Here is a 20120-nt window from a genome sequence, read left to right on the forward strand (position 1 = left end):
AGCATGTACAAACCATGTCATCAAAATTAGAGCAAACATAAGACAATGTGAAAGTGCTATTGAAAAACAGTTATTATGGGCAATGGACAGGTCTGTATAAGCTGCTAACATGGAGACGAGGTTAAGCTTGTATTTTAACAGATACAGGACCACTTTGGGCACCTGTGAGGTGGATCAAGCCCGCATTGCTGTGTGACAACTGTTGAGCCCCAGCCACGAAAGCAGTTGACAAGAATGAGGAGGACGTTAACATTACGGATGCTCTTAATCTTATGGGTGGTAGTTAAAGGATGTCCCTGGGTGATCGATTCTCCAAAGAATGGGTGGATAAGATTCTTGTTGTGCAACAGGAAGGGGGAGATATAGGACAGGACGTGCTGGAACTTGTCAGTCAGAGACCCTGGGAGGAGTGAGGTAAGGCTTTTGTTTAGAAAGAAATAGAGACTACTGGCTCCGTGCGGATGAGCACAGGTGTCTGTGGTTGCGAAACAGTGGCCTTGATGAGAGGAGCTGCTGCTGTTGCTAAAAGCAAGTAGATGCTTAAAAAAGGCTCATTTGTATTAACCAATCTGTGATTGCCTAGTTTAGTGTAAAAACCAATCAGTTTGAAACACGCCTCTTGTAACTACTATAAGAATGTCCTTTAAACGCAATAAATCGGACACTTTGATTGTATCAGGCTATGTCCCGTCTCTTAATCGTGGCACCGTACACCTGCTGGTGTTGCAGAGCCATTTGGACAATGCCCTTCGTAATATTCTTTGATGTCTGACCTGTCCTGAAGTGCCCAGGCAGTTGGACTAAGAAGATTCAGGTAGAGTCCTGCCAACTAAAATATTCCATTCCATTCCACCTCAACACGGTACTGCTGGCATATTTCCAAGGAAATCCCAAGGACACAGCTTCCACACAGCCATCTAAATGCCCAAGGAAAGTCTAGTGTGCTTTACTGTTTTCCCCTACAGAAGATGAGACATATGCTGGTCCAGCCGCTCTCACAGGGGAGGGGCCCACAGACCTCACACAAGTCCTACCCACCACATTGCTTCCTGAACAGCACCTCTGATGAGCACCTCAGGAAAGTCCGGCACTATGTTGAGGCCCTCCAATACAGGAGGCAACATTTCCCCTCTCACATGGTAAAAACCATAATAAATCGTCTGGTTAGGAACTGCATCAGACACCTGGATGCTCGAGATCAAATGATCCCAGAAGCAGCTGAGTTAGACCAAGAGGTGCTGGTTCCTCGGGGTCTCAGTGAGACTGAGAGAGACACAGCCACTGTCTCAGATGTCAAGCACACCTTCTTCATTGTCGCTCATGCTATCAGAGATCTCCAGAGATAATGCTCTGTCCCTGTAGATAAGGAGAACCCTGGGCAGACACTTCAGACAGGGCTCCAGCCATGCACAGCAGTCATGCAGACCCCCATCAAAGAAAAGATAGATTGCCCCCGTTTCAGTCATTCAAGCCATTTTAAGACTTTCATGCAAGAAAGTGATTCTACTCCTCACTTCGGCTGTCACACTAAAAGAAGTTTGGAGGTAGACCTCTTGTTCAAATGTGGCTTTCTCTCTAGCAGCAAGTGGGTGCTGCCTGCAGGTTCCATGGTTCCAGTGAGCTGGCTGAGTTTCTCCTGCTGACCAGGGATTTTGTAGCACAACACAGCACAGCAAAGGCCTGTGCCTTTCCACATTAATTGGATGGTAGATCACTCAGTTCTACATGTACAATGGTTTTCTGCTCAGAATCACTTCATCAGACCAGGCTCAGGACTTATCTTTTTATGGGGGCCTTGCAGAAGGCACAGCTCCAGTCCTCTGCATTTCCTGACAGCAAAGCCTCTTCCTGGCTACAGTTTTCACCCACCAAATGCCCACCTCCTGATGACGCAAAAGGAAGATGTCTGTTGTCTTTGTGATATCCACACCTCAAAACATTTAGCATCAAAACATTTGGTGTTGAAAAAACAAACAGTTGATATCCACAAACCAGAGCTGTCAGAAGAGTTGGAAATTTCACTCCTCAACCTTACTGATTTGCAGGGCCTTTGCACACCCAACACCACTGTTCGAGGAGGGACCAGGTCCCCTGACCTGGATCTAACTTAGCCCTGTTACAGCCAGAAGCTCAGTGCTCAGAAGAGCCACAGAGGCCTGACAACAAATCCCTGTTCCCACAACTTTCCTGAATGCTCTACCAAATGTGTCTCCAAACTGAAGAAATGCCCAGGCTCAACCTTAATTCAGCCAAGGGAGAAATAGAAGGAAAAATGTTATTGAAAAATATTCTCAGAGCTTTCCCAGAACATCTCCACAAAGACTGCTGTCTCCACACAAGGCATTCACGTGTTCTCTTTATTTCACTTTTACACACAAAGCCGTCCCAGATTACAACAGTACAGTTCATAACTTCGGCACAACGCTGTGGGAGGGTTTCCAAATACTCTCTGCCAGTCAAACATTTTCTTACTATACATGAGGTTACAGTCCTTCTTAAGAAGAATTGGCAAGACAATGCTCAAACACAGTTCACAAAGTAGAAAGGGCCAAATGGACAAAGCAAATGCTCTAACATGAACATAGAAAATCATAGTGGGACAGCTTTCCACTACCATCAAGAAGCCTCTCTACTCAGAACAACAATGACAAGACGAAACCCAATGGCCTGTTTCCAACTTCATCTCCATGCTACCTTCAGACAAAGTCCTTTGAAGCAATTCCTGGTGCTTCCTCATTCTCCACACAAAGACAACAAACATGTTTTCACAAATCTACACTTACAGCCAATGAACATGCAACGCCACTGTGCCAAAAGCCAAGCAAGAGGGGCAGAAGTCCATCTGGGCCCTACAGGGAACTTGTGGAGTTCAAGTGAAGAAATAAATTCTATCATCTCTGGAAGCAAGATCAGGCTTTGCAGGAAGATTGCAGACCTGTGGCTTGTGTATACAGGGAGAACACATCATAGGTCAAAGCTCAGTTAGAGGCAAAATTCACCAGTGCTGTGTCAGACACCAAGACAGACTTTTTCAATATGTTTATAGTAGAACGCGGTCTAAGAAAATTTGGACTGATGCTTGTTGAAGATGGTCACCTAACCCTGGGCTGCCCAGTCCACTGAGGTGGAGGACCATGAGGGTGGGAACAGTGACTTTTCCTTCATGGATGTTGAAATTGTCAGAGATCAGCTGTATCAGCTGAATATTCTCAGGTGCATTTAGCCTGATGGGGGCCCTCAAAGTGTAATGAAGGAGCTTGCAAATGTTACAGCAGGGCCCTTCTAGATCATCTACTGAAGCTGTCCAGAGGTATTCCAGCTGTCCAACAAGGACAATATTGTTTAACATTTTGTCAGCCCTGAAGTGCTCAGGCAGTTGGACTTAGATGATCCTTGTAGATCCCTTCCAACTAAAGTATTCTACTCCATTCTATTCCATTCCATCCTCTTCCATCTCAACACCATTACTGCCGATATATTTCCAAGGAAATCCCTATTTAATCCCTTTAAATGCTGAGAACGATGAGTAGAATCACTCCAGGAAGGACTGCAGCCATGCAGATCTTGGTCATAGAAAAGAAAGAGTCCCACCTGCTTCAGTCATTCAAGCCCTTTTAGGACCTTCCTGCAAATAAACAATTCTATTCCTCATTTCTGTTGCCATAGTAAACGATGTTCACACACAGCCTTCTTGCTCTTAGGTGACTTTCTCAACAGCAGCAGCAAGCTGGTGCTGCCAGCAGGCTCTGCAGTTACAGTGAGTTGAGTTAATCCTTCTGCAAAGGATTTTGCAACACCGAAAGGGCTGTCAAGCATTGGCACAGGCTGCCCAGGGAAGTGGCCGAGGCAACGTCCCTGGACATGGCCCTGGGTGGATATAGGGACATACATAGTGGCTAGGTGTTAGGTTCACAGTTAGGCTCGTGGTGCTCAAGGATCTTTTCCAACCTAAATGATTCTATGAATTTACACAGGTTAAATGGACAATAAATCACTTACTATTCACTGCACAATGGTCTTCACTACAGCAGCCGGCCCTCAGGACTAAACGGTTTTCTCAGACCCTTGGCAGAAGGGATGCCTGTAGTCCTCCAATTTCCCTCTTCCTGGTAGCAGTTTTCATCACCAAATACCCACATCCTGACACTTCCCCAAATTCTGCCCCAAAGGAACAACTATGCTCTTTTTGTGCCACCCATCTTCGGAAACTTCTACACCTTTAGTGCCACAGACAATTTGTCCTCCAACACCTCACCAGTGCCATCCCCAGAAAGAGCAGTCAGGACAGTTGGGAATTTCACTCACAAAGGTCATGGCTACGTGGAGGCCTTTGCACACTCAGGGATCCTGTTAGGGGAGGGACATGGCTCCTCTGGCTTGGATATAATGGGGCCCTGTCACAGCCAGAAGCTCAGTGCCCTGAAGACCCAAAGAGGCTTGACAACAAATCATTGTTCCACACAGGTTCCCTCAATGCTCTCTCAGGCATGTCTCCAAACAGGAGAAATGGACCCAATTAACCTTACATCAGCCAAGGGGCAACAGGAGAAATCACTGCTCAGCCTTTGAAAAACATTCACAGAGCTTTCCCAGAAGGAACATCTCTACAAAGACCCCAGTCTCCATATAGGCATTCAGGTGTTCTCTTTATTTCACTTTTGCACACAACAATATCCTGGTTTACAATGGTACAGTTTATAACTGCAGCACAACACAGTGGGAGGGTTTCCAGTCATTCCGTGCCAGTTCAACTACCCATTATTATAAAGGAGTGACAGTCCTTCCTCAGAGGAATTGGAAAGACAGTGGTTAAACACAGTTCAGAGAGTAGAAGGAGAAAGGGCAAAACCAAAAATACAAATGCTATAACAGGAACCCACAAAATCAGATCAGGTCTACTTTAAAGGACAGCAAAGAACCTGGTGAAAGCTCTGAAAGGAAGGTCCTGTAGAAGCATATAAGGACTTTAGCTTTGCCATTCCGTTCCATACCAACAAGGCCATGCTACATATTTCCAAGGCAATCCCAAGGAGGCAGCCCACCCACATCCCCCATATGGGTCAAAGGAATATCTTGTACCCCTTACTGTTCTTCACTACACAAGATGAGACAGCATTACTCAGAGGCTCAACAGGTCAGTCTTGCCTGCTGAGCTGGAATGGTGGGCACCACAATGCGTACATGGAGCATCCTCCTGCTTCCCTGGGCAGCCTTTGTGCAGCATGTGCAGTCACACAATGGCTGGACAGAAAGACAGAGACACCAGAAGGCAAAACACATGGAGTACATGCATCTCAGAGACAGAGGCATTACCTTCTAACACAATACTCACAAATTTCTTGCATTTCTGACCCAGAATAAGGGCTACACACATTTCAGCAAGGACCTTGCTACTGAATTACAGCACAAAATAAGAGATCCATTCCCCTGGCCAATAGCAAGTGATATAAGAATTATGGTGGTAGGAATGGAATGGAGCCCACGCTGAAAGCATTTGAGAAATGCCTGTAATAGAGCTGAAATATATTATCATCATACTTAAGGAGACTCTAGTTTCTTTTGGTCTTTTCTTCTGGTGTTTTGGAGGAAGAGACAACTTTTCTTCTAATATCGGTAACTTTAGAGGGGGAAAATGATGCCAAATGTAAAGTCAGATGAACTCTAGGGAAACCATTGCCACAGGTTATACCCTGGAGCATTTCCTGTCACAAGGCCCAAAGGGTCTGGCTGTGCTGACTCCATCCTAGTTAAAAGATAGACTATTGAACTCTTCCCCAGAAAGCATCCCTGTGTTCTCTGGTGCCACATCCTCAGCAGTGAGAGGGCCTTGGGGAAAAACTTGTACATCACCAGCGTCCCCGCCCAGGGCACAGTGCTGTGGTGGCAGGCTGGGCAGGATGGGCTTCAGGAACTTGAACTCGCTGTTGCCCGAGGCGGTTGTGAGGTTAATCTCATAGCAATAGGGATGGGGCAGGGTCCCTGCAGAGGCTGCATCAGCCAGGCTGCTCGGAAAGTTGCTGGCACCATAAAGCACAAGCCCATCCTTCAGCTCCTTTCTCTTGCATATCTTGCAAGTGATGAATGCTGCCATGGATGCGAGGAAGAGCAGTGAGACAAAGACCAGGGAAATGATTAGATAGGTTGTCAAGGAGTCATTGTCGTCCACTATGTCCGGGATGCTGTGTGGTAGACGCACATCTGAGAAGTCATTGAGCAGAAGTGCACTCAGTGCTGCTGTGGCCGACAGCGGTGGTCGCCCATTGTCTCGCACCAGGATGATGAGCTTCTGCTTCACGGTGTCTCTCTCAGTCACCGGCCTCCTCAGACACACCTCCCCACTTTGGGCACCCACCACAAACAGACCGGGGTCAGTGGCCTTCAGCAGGTGGTACGAGAGCCATGAGTTCTGCCCAGAGTCGGCATCAACAGCCACCACTTTGGTGACCAGGTACCCCGCCTCAGCCGACATGGGCACCAGCTCGCTGGATGCTGGGCTGCTGTCCTGGGCTGGATGCAGCACCAGTGGGGCATTGTCATTCTCATCCACCACAACAAGACGGACAGTGACGTTGGCACTGAGGGAAGGAGATCCTGCATCAGAGGCAATCACCAACACCTCAACCTGCTTCAGCTGCTCATAGTCCAGAGGTCGCAGCACAAACACGTGTCCATTCTCAGAGTTCACAGAGATGCAGGAACAGGGAGGCTGCTCTGTGCGTTGAGCTGGTGCCAGGGAATAAGTCACCTTGGCATTGGGGCCTATGTCAGCATCTGAGGCATACACGGTTCCAACCAGCATTGTCGGAATATTGTTCTCACGGACATACATTGTGTATGATGTCTGGTTGAAGACAGGTGCATTGTCGTTGACATCAGAGATGTCCACCGTGAAGGTCTGGGTGGTGGTGAGAGGAGGTGACCCCGCATCTGCTGCTGTGACAGTTACAATGTAGCCTGCGGTCTCCTCCCGGTCCAGTGTGGTCACAGTCACCAGCTCATAGTAATTCTTATAGGCTGGCCGCAGCGAGAATGACAGCTGGTCCTCAAGGGCACAGGTGATCTTCCCACTAGCACCAGAATCACGATCTTTAACATTAAAGAAGGCAACAACTGTCCCAGGTAATGCGTTTTCAGGGAGGGGGCTGCTGAAGGAACTCACCACCAGCTCTGGTGCGTTATCATTCACATCGAGCACCTCCACCAATACCTTGCAGATTGCTGAAAGGCCTCCCCCATCTGTGGCTTGCACATTGAGCTCGTGTTTCTGTGCTGCCTCAAAGTCCAGAGGCTTTGAGAGTTTGATTTCACCGCTCTTGGCATCAATCACAAACGCTGATTCTCCCTGGTCCACCTCTTGCCTGAACTGGTAGGAGATGTCCCCATTAGAACCTGCATCCAGATCAGTTGCCACCACACTCAGAACCACGGTGCCCTCGGGGGCATTTTCCAAAACCTGACCGACATACATCTTCTGTGTGAAGATGGGAGCGTTGTCATTTGCATCTAAAACAACAACGTCGATTAGAGCTGTTCCACTTCTCGGTGGAGAGCCCCCGTCCACAGCAATGAGGCTGAAACTCATCTCCGCCTGCTCCTCCCTGTCTAGAGGCTTTTCCAATACCAGTTCCACATATTTCTCTTCCTCACTCTGACTCCTAAAGGACACGCTAAAGTATTCATTCTCGGGAGAGATGCTGTAAGACTGGACACTGTTGCTACCAATATCCAGGTCTCGTGCCCCCATCAGCGGGAAACGCGAGCCGGGGTTGCTGGTTTCGGGGATCCTAAGCGTGATCTGCTCGTCCGGGAAGCGGGGCGAGTGGTCGTTGACGTCCCGCACGGCCACCTCGATGCGGAAGAACTGCAGCGGGTCGGCCAGCAGCAGCTCCAAGGGCAGCGTGCAGGCGGGCGCCTGGGCGCACAGCTCCTCCCGGTCGAGCCTCTCGGCCACGACGAGGCGGCCGGTGGCGCGGTCCAAGCGCAAGCGCTGCCGGCCGTCCTCCGAGGCCAGGCGGGCGCGGCGAGCCGAGAGCTGCGCCGGGGCCAGCCCCGCGTCCTCGGCCACGTCGGCTACGAGCGAGCCGCTCGGCGCCTCCTCGGCTACGGAGTAGCGCAGGGGCTGGGAGCGAGCGTGCGGCAGCGAGAGGAGAGCAGAGAGACAAAGCACTTGCCTTGCGATCGCCATGGCGGGGCGGCGGGCGGGCTCCGGCGGGCGGCTCGGGCGCGCGGTCCTCGGCGGCGAGCGGCGCCCGGCAGCGGCGAGGGCGGCGGCGAGGGCGGCGGCGAGGGCGGGCGGGCTCCCTGGGGCCGAGTGCGGCTGGCGGCCCGGCAGCGGCTGGCCCGGGGCCCCGCTCGCCGCCGCTCGCCGCCGCCCGGCTGCGCTGCGCTGGGCAGGGCCGGGCCGGGCTCGGGCGCCTCCCCGCCCGCAGCCGCTCGGCGCCGCCTTGGCCGGGAGCTCCCCCCTGCGGGCCGCGGCGGGACTGCGCCTCCCGCCACCGCCACCGCCACCGCGCTTCCCTCTCGCCGAGAGACACGCTCCGCGCTCCGCTCGCCACACCCGGCGGCCTTGCAAGGGCTCCAGAGGGCTTTGTGCTCAGCGACCGGGCTGAGCTCCTGCCCCGAGGGGAGGAGGCGGTGCCGCAGGGCTGGGAGATAAAAGGCAGGGAAGCACACCGGGAGGTCACTAATTAGAGCCCCGGATACACAAACGCTAACGGTCCGGAGCTAACGGAGACAGCAGCAAAGCCCAGGGATCGAAGCACACGCAGCGTTGGGACCTTGAAGGCACCATTTAAGAAAAATAAACACAGAAAAGGTGATGTAGGAAAAAGCTATCTTAAAGATGAGCATCCAGGTTTCAGTATTTCCCTTAATATTTAGAAGTAATTGAGGGGATTGATACCACGGACTTCGAACTGATGGATCGAAGACATTTTATTGACTTAGCTGTTTCTTTATATACTCTTTTTGGTTACATAACCGGGTGCCCACGAGGGTATCTACAGTGTATTATTAGCCAAAGGTAACTGGCCACAAACCTATATTATTGGCTAAACTACCGCGCATGCTAAAAAAACAAGTTACACAAAAATTGACTAAGTTGATAGTTCTCATACGTCGTTTTTCTGTCAGTTGTTACTCGATCCAGCCGAACTAGCTCTTGTGTTCCTTTCAGCTGGCTTTTCTTTATCAGAAGTCTGTCTCTATTTCAGGGACTTCTCAGGGTTGCTCGGTATCAACTAGGCGCATAGCAGCAAGGCCTTCTTCTCTGTAAAATGTCTCCACAAGTAATAACGCTCTCACAGTCGTGCACGGAATTTCTGAGTTATCAACATGCAACACAGCCCTCGCCCTCCGTCCATGCCACAATTACAGAACGCTTATATGAAGAAGACCAGGCGGTGGGGCCGTTACTCCCCTCTGTTCCTTAGCCTCTACAGTTTTGAGAACCAGGTCGAGGTCCAGCTGCCCTCCTCCTTTACATTGATAGGCTTGATCTAAGGGCAACGCTCAGAGCTGGATGCAGAGGAGCGCGAGAAGTGAGGACTTGGAGGGCAGCTGAGACGAGCCTGATCCTCCTAGGAGGCCCGCAGCAGCAGCTCTCAGACACTCTCTAAACTAGAAGCTGGCATATACATTGCCTTGGATGGACAGAAAGTGTCCCATGGCAAAGGGCAATTTTTTTCTGAAATGCACCGGGATTGTTCCTCCCGATTCCAAAGACAGAGACTGCTCGAAGGCGCTTTAAGCAGCATCTCTCGGACCTCTGCTTCCCACAGAAAATCGCCCTCCACCCTTCTCTGCCTTCAGAGGATGTCCAAGTCGCTCTGATTTCCCCTGCATAAAGTCTACTCCACAATGCACGCATTGAGTCTCGAAATTCTGCTCTTCGGCACCCTTCCCTCTCGCGAAGCGTCGCGCTGCTCCTCTCTTTGCACCGAGAGCTGACCTCAGATCACGCTTTTTCCCTTGCATAAAACCCCCTCCAAATGCATCGACAGATTCCTGAAATCCTGCTTGGAGACTGACTAGTGATCGCACAGACACCACACACACACGAGGGAGTTGCAAGGTGGGTTTTATTGGGTTAATTGACTTCAGGCATTTGATTGCTTAAATGTGCGAGCGACGGGAAATATCACATGCACTTTATAGCTCATTACCGATTAATGAAAGGAGAAGAAAACAGAAAGCTGCTCTACGCTCTGCCTTCTACAGTTCGTCAAGCATTGTGTAAAAGCCTGTTTCACTGTAAAATCACAAACAGCACTTTTAATTCTCTACTACTTTATACTCAACAATCCGGAAACGTTACCTTGCACTTTACCTTATAAGAGAAAACGAATACATTGCTCAAAGACCACGCTTTACAGTTTGAGGAACCAGTGAACTCCTGGTCAAATGTGCAGAGAGTGCCAGTGTCAGTCGTTTCTAATTTAATCGGTTTTAACGGAGTGCAGAGACTGGAGACACGATTCCAGAACGCTCTCAGAAGAAACATAAACACAGAAAAGGTGATGTAGGAAAAAGCTATCTTGAAGATAGGCTTCTAGATTTCAGTATTACCCTTAACATTGAGAAGTAATAATGCTCTCATAGTCATGCACGGAGTCCTTGGATAATCAACATGCAACACAGTCCTCGTCCTCCGTCCATGTCACAATTACACAACACTTATATGAAGAAAACAATGCTGAAGAGGAGAATGGGTTTGCTCTCTCACAGAGAAACCTTGTTCTTCCCTGGTCCTTTTTTCGGTGTTTTCCCTGGGAGGACGCTGGCCAGGGATGACAGACACTCTCGCCTTTCCCCTCGTTTACTGAGTGGGGAGCCAAGGGTTTGGATCAGAATTGCCATGGAGCTCCTTCCCCCTGTTTGCAGTGCAAGCTGCTTCCGCACGTCTGCGAGCCGTGTCTGCGGAGATGGGAGCTCTGTCCTGCAAGAACGGAGAGCGCGGGTTGTCATTCGGACTTTGAAGGGAGGCAAGAGCGAGGGGCTGAAAGGACCCGTCGGACACTGCTGTACGGAGAACGCTACTGTTCTCTTTCCAGAGACAGAGGAGGTGGAACCAGGAGATGTCTCATGTCCCCTCTCTTCCTTAACCTCGATGGTTTTGAGAACCTGGTCGAGGTGCAGCTGCCCTCCTCCTTTGCGCTGATACACTTGATCTAAGGGCAACACTCAGAGCTGGATGCCCAAGACCCCGGTAAGTCAGTACTTGGGGAGCAGCTGAGCCTTAACAGATCCTCCTGGGACGCCCCCACCAGCGGCTCTCAGACCCTCTCCGCCCTCTCCTCCCGACCCTGGGGCTCCTCCACCCACAGAGCCACAACAACGAGACTCCCCACGTGAGCGACACCCCGAGCCCCCCGCGCTGCTCCCTCCCCGCTCCCCGCCTCGCCCCGGCCCGGGCAGGTCCCTCACCTCTGCAGCCCGGTCGCCGTCGTCGCCGAGGTTGGCCGCCTCCGTGGAGCAGAGCGAGCTCCGCTGCTCGGCCGGGCCGGGGGGCAGCCCGGCGGGGAAGCAGGGCAGGAGGGGCCCGAGGAAGCGCAAGTCGCCGTCGAGGCTGCCGGCGGCGAAGCAGACGTCGTAGACGGAGCTGCGGGGCAGGGAGCCCGCGCTGCTCGGCGGGGCGGACTGCGGGAAGGCGGGCAAGCTCTCGGCCGCGCTGCGCCGGGCCCGCCGCACCTTGGCCGCCACGGCGGCCCCCGCCGTGGCCAGGAAGAGGGCGGACACGCAGGCCAGGCAGACGGTGAGGGAGAGGGTGAGCGGCCCCTCGGGCTCGGCGGCCGGCGCCTCCTCGGCGCCCCGCAGATGGGCGTCGGAGAAGCCGCCGACCAGGGCGATGCCGAGGGTGGCGGTGGCGGAGCGCGGCGGCCGCCCGCGGTCTCGCACCAGCACGACGAGCCTGTGCCGGGGCGCGTCCCGCTCCGCCACGGCCCGCGCCGTGCGCACCTCGCCGCTGTGCGGCCCCACGCGGAACAGCCCCGGCTCCGTCGCCTTCCACAGCTCGTACGACAGCCACGCGTTCTGCCCCGCGTCCGCGTCCACCGCCACCACCTTGGCCACCAGGTACCCGGCCTCGGCCGAGCGCGGCACCAGCTCGCCCGCCGCCGCGCCGCTGCTCTCGGCGGGCGGGTGCAGCACCACGGGCGCGTTGTCGTTCTCGTCGCGCACCACCACGCGCAGCACCGCCTGGGCGCGCAGCGGCGGCGAGCCGCCGTCGGCAGCGCGCACCGCCACCTCCAAGGCGCGCACCTGCTCGTAGTCCAGCGGCCGCAGCAGGAAAACGGCGCCGCTCTCGGCGTTCACCGACACCGCGGGCTGCTCCGCGCCCTCCTGCCGCACCAGCGCGTATCTCACGCGCCCGTTCGCTCCCGCGTCGGCGTCCGTGGCGCTCACGCTGCCGATGCGGACCATGGGGCCCTCGTTCTCCGACACCGACGCCGTGTAAACCGCCTGCGTGAACTCGGGCGCGTTGTCGTTCACGTCCGACACCTGCACCCGCAGGCTCGCCCGGGAGCTCAGCCGCCTCCTGCCCCGGTCCGCGGCTCTCACCGTCACGTTATACTCTGCCGCCCGCTCCCTGTCCAGCGCCGCCGTCGTCCTCAGCTCGTAGTACTCATCCCCGCCGCCCGTCAGCATGAAGGGCGAGTCCCCGTCGATGGAGCACTCCGTCCTGCCGTTGTCGCCGGAGTCGCGGTCCCGCACGCTCAACAGGGCCACCACGGTGCGGGGCGGCGCGTCCTCGGGAATGGAAGCCGACTGGGAGGTGAGCGTTATCTCCGGGGCGTTGTCGTTCACGTCCAGCACCTCCACCTGCACTTTGCAGTGCGCAGACAGACCCCCGCCGTCGGTGGCTCTCACCACCAAGTCGTGGTGCTTCCCTTCCTCGAAGTCGACGTTGCCCGCCACTCGGATCTCCCCGGTGTCAGGGTTCAGCTGGAAGAGCTGCCGGGACCTCTCCGATATCTGGGTGAATCTGTATCGCACTTTCCCGTTGGACCCTTCGTCGGGATCCGCGGCCGCGACTCTGACCACCAGCTGCCCCGGGGGGCTGTTCTCGGCCAGTTGCACCTCGTAGACCTCCCGGCGGAACACCGGGGTGTTGTCATTGGCATCCACCACCACGACCCGCACTTGGACTGTGCCCGACCTGGGTGGTGAGCCCCCATCGCTAGCGGTGAGGAGAAGATTCAGTTGAGGCTGTTCTTCCCGGTCCAGCTGACGCTCTAGGACGAGCTCTGCGTATTTTGTTCCACCTTTACCGATTCCGATATCGAGGGAGAAATGCGAATTGGACTCGAGGCTGTAGTTCTGCAAACCGTTGCTGCCCACGTCCTTGTCCCTGGCACTTTGCAGAGGGAAACGGGACCCAGGAGATGTCGTTTCCAGAATCTCTAAAACCACCTCCTTCTCCGGGAAGACGGGGGAGTTGTCGTTCACGTCAAGAACCTCCAACTCCCCTCGGATCAGCTCCAAGGGATTTTCAAAGACTATCTTAAAGAAGACGGTGCAGGTATCGCTCTGCGGACACATCTGCTCTCGGTCCAGAGACTCCTTTGCCGTCAGCACTCCCGTGTTTCGATTGAGGTGGAAAAGCCGCTCGTTCCCCTCGGACACAACGCGCGCCTTGCGAGCCGCCAGCTGGCTCGGAGAAAGCCCCAGGTCCTCTGCAATATTGCCCACAAACGACTCCCTCTCCATCTCCTCCGCCAGGGAATAGCGGAGGGGTTCGGCCCCGCTCTGACACACGCAAACGCACACAAGCAACAAGATCACTCGCCTTTGCCGCTCTCCGCTCCGTCTCCCGCTCGCTCGCACTCGCCACAGAAGCCATTCCCCGTCCTCCGTCGTTCCCAGCATCGTCCAGCGGCGCCCGAGGCGGATTTGGTCAGCAATCCCGGGCTGAGGGGCCTGAAAGCCCCCGAGCTCCCCGACTCCGTGTGCCGCCGCCCTTCCCGAGCGGCTCCCGCGGCTCTTTCTCTCCGCCGGTGCCTGCAAAGCCGGGGCGGGCACAGGAACCCGCCGGTTCGCGGCCAACACCCCCACCCAGCGTCGCACGGGGGAATATTTCCTCTGCTGCTCAGCCGCGGCAGAGCCGCCAGCCCGGCCTTTGCTGCTGGAGGCTGCGCTCCCCGTGCCCACCGGAGCCAAAAGGCGCAGTGGAAACGCTCTCTCTTTGCTAGGAAGCAGCGCCCTCCCCGCAGACAGAGCGCGGCTCTGGGCAGCACTGCCCGGCTCCTAAACGCCAGCTCCTCATCCGCAGCTCGAGCACTTTGAGGGCTTGTTCGTCCTCTTCTCCGCTTGTTCATCAGCACAGGACCCTTAGCGGGTGGGGCGGGTCCAAGCAGCACCTCTATAGGATGTGAGAGCTGGTGCCAGAGGAGAAAGGTTCCCTAAAAAATGCTTCCCCACCACCCTCGCTCAACACCACTCGAGAATGACGCTGCTGCTCTAGGAGATCAAACCCGAAGTCCTGCACTTGGGGAAGGATTCACGGACACAGCGATTATACATAAAATGCCAGGAATCAAAGAGGAAAGGTCACAAATTAAACCCCAAGTACACTAACGATCAGGAGCTAGTGGTGAGAAGGGCAAAGCGCAGTGATATAAAGAACACTGAGCTGAGGGGACATCAAATGCGCCATTCCATCTCAAGAGGTTCAACCAGAAACTTTGTAAGAGAGAAGGCAAGGGGGGAAAATATTATCCTGGTTTATCAGAAAGGCTTTCACAGAAAAGTGCAAATGGATTGCGAGGTGTTCGAGCGCTATTATAGGAATAAGCAAAGCTTATTATGGGATGATTAAAGGTAGGATCAAATTCGGTAAAAGGGAAAGGTTAAGAGTGGACCTGGGATGAAATACCGTGGGGAAACCGAGGGGAGATGGCAGAGCGAGGCGTCCCGAGCCGGCCGGGAAGTGTGAGCCAAGATCCGTGCTGAGACTGGAGAAAAACCCCAAGGTCAGGCACCAACCGCCAGTCCTGCCGATCGACTTCACCCGCGGCTTCTCTCGCCGACCCCGAGGCGAGATCCGGCAAGTGCACACGCAACGCACGGAGATGCACACAGCTGCCCCCACGAGCACTCTGCAGAACTCAAAGCCTCTTTAAAGGAACACCTGGAGTTTCCACGCAGACAATTAATCCCCCTCCTCCTGAAGCTGCTGAAGAAGGGCTACTGCTTTGCTGAGTCGCGGGGTGGAGGTGATCGAGACGGAGGTCTGGTGGCCACTCCATATCAGCGGCCACATCAAAGACCATGTGTGCAGCGAGTATGAGTAGGGGAGAATGATCTAATCATTATGTCTTTGCCACCCGTTTGCCTGACGGGATGACCAAGCTGGCCCTGGGTCACTGCCTTCCACACATCACATATAGCAGAGTTACTCCATAGACACAGAACAAAGACTCGGAGGTGATCCTCAAAGCATATGTATTAAGAAGATTTGTGAATAAAAAAATCAATGTATTGTACTTGAATGGCTTATAAATGTAGAAACTATATGCTTTGTGTCTTGGAAATGGTCTGGTGTATGATTCTAGATTTTTTCAGGTCCCTACACGATGGTGGGGATTGCTCCGGCAGCGGGACTGGAGCAACCCACTGTGTCCCTTACTGGTGGTGCGACTGATGGAAAGTAAAGAAGATACGGAACAAGACCGAGTTATACCCCAGAAGTTCTCACTCCAGAACAGACTATAGTATAATGAGAGGAATGGGTCATAATAGGAGCTCCCTCTCAGCTGGTCTGAAACCCCCACAGACGTTGACGTCCTAGGAACACCGGAGCACCTGCAACTCGCAGCAACTTAGTGGAAACTGAACTCTTGACAAGCCATAAAGTCCCTCACAAACCCTTAGAGGATATTAATATTGGTCAAGAATTAAGCTTATAGTCATGATTTAGAATTGTAACATTACAGGTAATAAGCTAACTGTTTAAGTGCAGTTCTGAGTCCTACTCTGTCTCCGTCGGGATGTGACAACAATGAATGTGCTTTCACAGCTCTCTACACTTAAAGTCTACAAGCATGCAATGTCACTGTGTCAAAAGTCAAGCAAGCAGAGAAGACCAGGTGAGCCCAAAAGGGAACTCCTCATGGACTTCAAGGGGAGAAATGAATTGTGTCACCTCTGGAAACAAGGTCAGGCTTTGTAGGAAGATCACAGAGTTGATGCCCCACACCTGCAGGTATTTCAGAGCCATTTCATAGAATCATAGGATCACTAGGTTGGAAAAGACCCACTGGGTCATCGAGTCCAACCATTCCTATCAAACACTAAATCATGCCCCTCAGCACCTCATCCATCCATGCATTAAACACCTCCAGGGAAGGTGACTCAACCACCTCCCTGGGCAGCCTGTTCCAGCGCCCAATGACCCTTTCTGGGACAAATTTTTTCCTAACATCCAGCGTAAACCTCCCCTGACAGAACTTGAGGCCATTCACTCTTGTCCTGGCCCCTGTCACTTGGGAGAAGAGCCCAGCTCCCTCCTTTCTACAACCTCCCTTTAGGTAGTTGTAGAGAGCAATGAGGTCTCCCCTTAGCCTCCTCTTCTCCAGGCTAAACAACCCCAGCTCTCTCAGCCGCTCCTCATAAGGCCTGTTCTCCAGCCCCTTCACCAGCTTTGTGGCTCTTCTCTGGACTCACTCCAGAGCCTCAACATGCTTCTTCTGGTGAGGGGCCCAGAACTGAACACAGGATTCGAGGAGCGGTCTCACCAGTGCTGAGTACAGAGGGAGAAGAACCTCCCTGGACCTGCTCGTGTTGCTGTTTCTGATACAAGCCAAGATGCCATTGGCCTTCTTGGCCACCTGGGCCACTGCTGGCTCATGTCCAGTCGCTGTCAACCAAGACCCCCAGGTCCTTCTCCTCCAGGCAGTTTCCAGCCAGATTTTTCCTAGTCTGGAGCTGCACAGGGTTGTTGTGCCCCAAGTGCAGGACCCGGCATTTGGCCTTGTTAAACCTCATGCCATTCGACTCTGCCCAGCAGTCCAGCCTGTTCAGATCCCTTTGGAGCCTCCCTACCCTCCAGCAGATCAACACTTCCACCCAGCTTAGTGGCATCCGCAAACTTGCTAACGGAGCACTCAATGCCTTCATCCAGGTCATTGATAAAGACATTGAACAGGGCTGGACCCAGCACCGAGCCCTGGGGACACCACTTGTAACTGGCCTCCAGCTGGAGTTAACTCCATTTCCCACCACTCTCTGGGCCCGGACATCCAACCAGTTTTCCAGGAGACTTTTTGCCTGTCCAGGCCAGAGGTGACAGTTTCCAAAGCAGAATGCTGTGAGAAACTGTGTCAAAGGCTTTACTGAAGTCCAGGAAGATACATCCACAGCCTTTCTTGTCCAGTAGTCGAGTCACTTTATCATAGAAGGCGATCAGGTTAGTTTGGCAAGACCTGCCTTTTGTGAACCCATGTTGACTGGGCCTCATCACCCGGTTCTCTTGCATGTGCTTCATGATAGCACTCAAGATCACCTGTTCCATGACTTTCCATGGCACTGAGGTCAGACTGACAGGCCTGTAGTTCCCTGGATCCTCCCTGTGACCCTTCTTGTAGATGGGCACAACATCAGCCAGCCTCCAGTCCAGTGGAACTTCCCCAGTCTTCCAGGACTGCTGGAAGATGATGGAAAGGGTTTCGGCCAGCACATCTGCCAGCTCCTTCAATACCCTTGGGTGGATCCCATCTGACCCCATAGACTTGTGCGTGTCTAGCTGGGCAAGCAAGGCTCTAACCACCTCCTCTTGGATCATGGGAGCTTTGTTCTGATCCTCTAACTCCTGGGTTTGTACACAGAGGGAACAACTTCCCTTACTATTAAAGACTGAGGCAAAGAAGTACCTCAGCCTTGTCCTCATCCACTGTCATTGTTATTCCTTCTGCATCCAATAGAGATTGTATATTCTCTCTAGTCTTCCTTTTATTGTTAATATATTTATAGAAAGATTTTTTATTATCTTTCACAGACTTGTCCAATCTGATTTCTAGGTGGGCCTTAGCCCTCTTGATTTTTTTCCTGCGTGATCTCACTTCCTTCCTGTAGTCCACCCAAGATGCCTGTCCCTTCTTCCAAAGCTCAGAGACATTTCTGTTCTTTTTGGTATCTCTCAAGATCTCCCTACTCAACCAAGCTGTTTCTTTCCCCCGGCTGACTCTTTTTCTGGAACACAGGGGTGGCTTTCTCCTGAGTTTCTAGGATTTCCTTTTGGAAGAGCGCCCAGCCTTCATGGGCTCCCTTGCCCTTAAGGACTGTCTCCCATGGGACTTTGCCAACCAGCCTTCTGAACAGTCTGAAGTCTACCCTTTGGAAGTTTAATGAGACTGTCCTGCTAACCCCCCTCCTCATCTCACCTAGAACTGAAAACCCTACCATCTCGTGATCGCTTTGACCCAGGCACATCCCCCACAAGGCCTTCTCTGTTTATGAACAGCAGGTCCAGGAGGGCACCTTCCCTTGTCGGTTCACTCACCAGTTGTGTGAGGAAGTTACCTTCCACACACTCCAGAAACCTCCTAGACTGCTTCCTTTCTGCTGTATTGTACTTCCAGCAGATATCTGGAAGACTGAAGTCTCCCACGAGGACAAGAGGCAGCGATCTAGAGATTAACCCCAGTTGTTTATAGAAGAGCTCATCAGCTGCTTCTTCTTGGCTGGGTGGTCTGTAACAGACTCCCAACACAATATCTACCTTCTTGTGGGCTTCTCTGATTTTAACACACAGGCACTAGATCTTGTCATCACCATACTCGACCTCGAGCGTATCAAAGCACTCTCTAACATAGAGGGCTACCCCACCTCCTCTCCTACTCTTCCTGTCCCACATGAAGAGTTTATACCCCAGCATAGCTGCACTCCAGTTATACGAGTCATACCACCACGCTTCCATGATGGCAACAACACCGTAGTCTCCTTGCCCTACGACAGCTTCCAACTCTTCCTTCTTATTACCCATGCTGCGTGCATTGGTGAAAATGCACCTCAGCTGGGCTGGCAAACCTTCAGCCCTCATAAAGGGAATAGAGTTCATTCCCAATTGACTGGTCCTTGGAATAGTTAACGCCAGAGTGCCAGTTTCATCTTTTGAACAACGCCATTCGTAATATTTTTTAACATTTGGTCAGCCCTGAAGTGTTCAGGAAGTTGGACTAAGATGATCCTTGTAGATCCCTTACAACTAAAGTATTCTACTCTATTCTATTCCATTCCAACACCGTTACTGCTGATGTATTTCCAAGGAAATCCCTATTTAATCCCTTTAAATACCAAGAATGATGAGTAGAATTGCTCCAGGCAGGACTACAGCCATACAGATCATGGTCATAGAAAAGAAACAGTGTCCCCACTTCAGTCATTCAAGCCCTTTTAGGACCTTCCTGCAAATAAACATTTTCTAGTGTCACAGTAAAAGACATTCACATGCAGATTTCTTGCTCTTAGGTGACTTTCTCACCAGCAGCAGCAAGTTGGTGCTGCCTGCAGGCTCCACGGTTACAGTGAGTTGAGTTAACCCTTCTGCAAAGGATTTTGCAACACCAAAAGGGCTGTCAAGCATTGGCACAGGCTGCCCAGGGAAGTGGCTGAGGCACCGTCCCTGGACATGGCCCTGGGTGGACGTAAGGACATATGTAGTGGTGGAATTGGTCATGTTAGGTTAACGATTGGAATCTTTGCTCTCTAGGATCTTTTCCAACCTAAATGATTCTATGAATATACACAGGTTAAATGGACAATAAACTATTTACTATTCACTGTACAATGGTCTTCACTACAGCAGCCTGTCCTCAGGACTAAACGGTTTTCTCAGACCCTTGGCAGAAGGGATGGCTGTAGTCCTCTCATTTCCCTCTTCCTGGTAGCAGTTTTTCATCACCAAATACCCACATCCTGACACTCTCCCAAATACTGCCCCAAAGGAACAAGTATGCTCCTTTTGTGCCATCCATCTTCTGAAACTCCTACGCCTTAAGCACCACAAACAATTTGTGCTCCAAAACCTCACCAGTGCCAATACAAAACAGAGCAGTCAGGAAAGTTGGGAATGTCACTCCAAAAGGTCATGGCTATGCAGAGCCCTTTGCACACCCAGGGCTTCT

The 20120-nt window shown here is 52.6% G+C and overlaps 1 protein-coding gene across 1 annotated transcript; it reads right to left on the reverse strand.

The window, feature by feature from the left end:
* Window positions 1-10816: 10816 nt before the first annotated feature.
* LOC138726992 (protocadherin beta-15-like) lies at window positions 10817-18979 on the reverse strand. The gene is made up of 3 exons (XM_069869109.1): window positions 18774-18979; window positions 11425-14185; window positions 10817-10936 (listed from the first exon to the last, which is right to left on the reverse strand). The coding sequence occupies exons 1-3, from the start codon at window positions 18977-18979 to the stop codon at window positions 10817-10819; spliced, it is 3087 nt and encodes a 1028-aa protein (XP_069725210.1).
* Window positions 18980-20120: the final 1141 nt, after the last annotated feature.

Source organism: Phaenicophaeus curvirostris, chromosome 15 (assembly GCF_032191515.1).
Source record: "Phaenicophaeus curvirostris isolate KB17595 chromosome 15, BPBGC_Pcur_1.0, whole genome shotgun sequence".
NCBI lineage: Eukaryota > Metazoa > Chordata > Aves > Cuculiformes > Cuculidae > Phaenicophaeus > Phaenicophaeus curvirostris.

What these genes read in the sequence shown, in the direction of transcription:
- LOC138726992 (XM_069869109.1), bottom strand. Translation starts at nt 18,979, where the DNA reads ATGGGTAATAAGAAGGAAGAGTTGGAAGCTGTCGTAGGGCAAGGAGAC. An exon ending in TTTGATACGCTCGAGGTCGA is followed by an intron (nt 14,186 to 18,773) that starts GTATGGTGATGA and finishes GCTGCTTCCTAG; the next exon opens with CAAAGAGAGAGCGTTTCCAC. An exon ending in ACGGCGACCGGGCTGCAGAG is followed by an intron (nt 10,937 to 11,424) that starts GTGAGGGACCTG and finishes CCGTTCTTGCAG; the next exon opens with GACAGAGCTCCCATCTCCGC.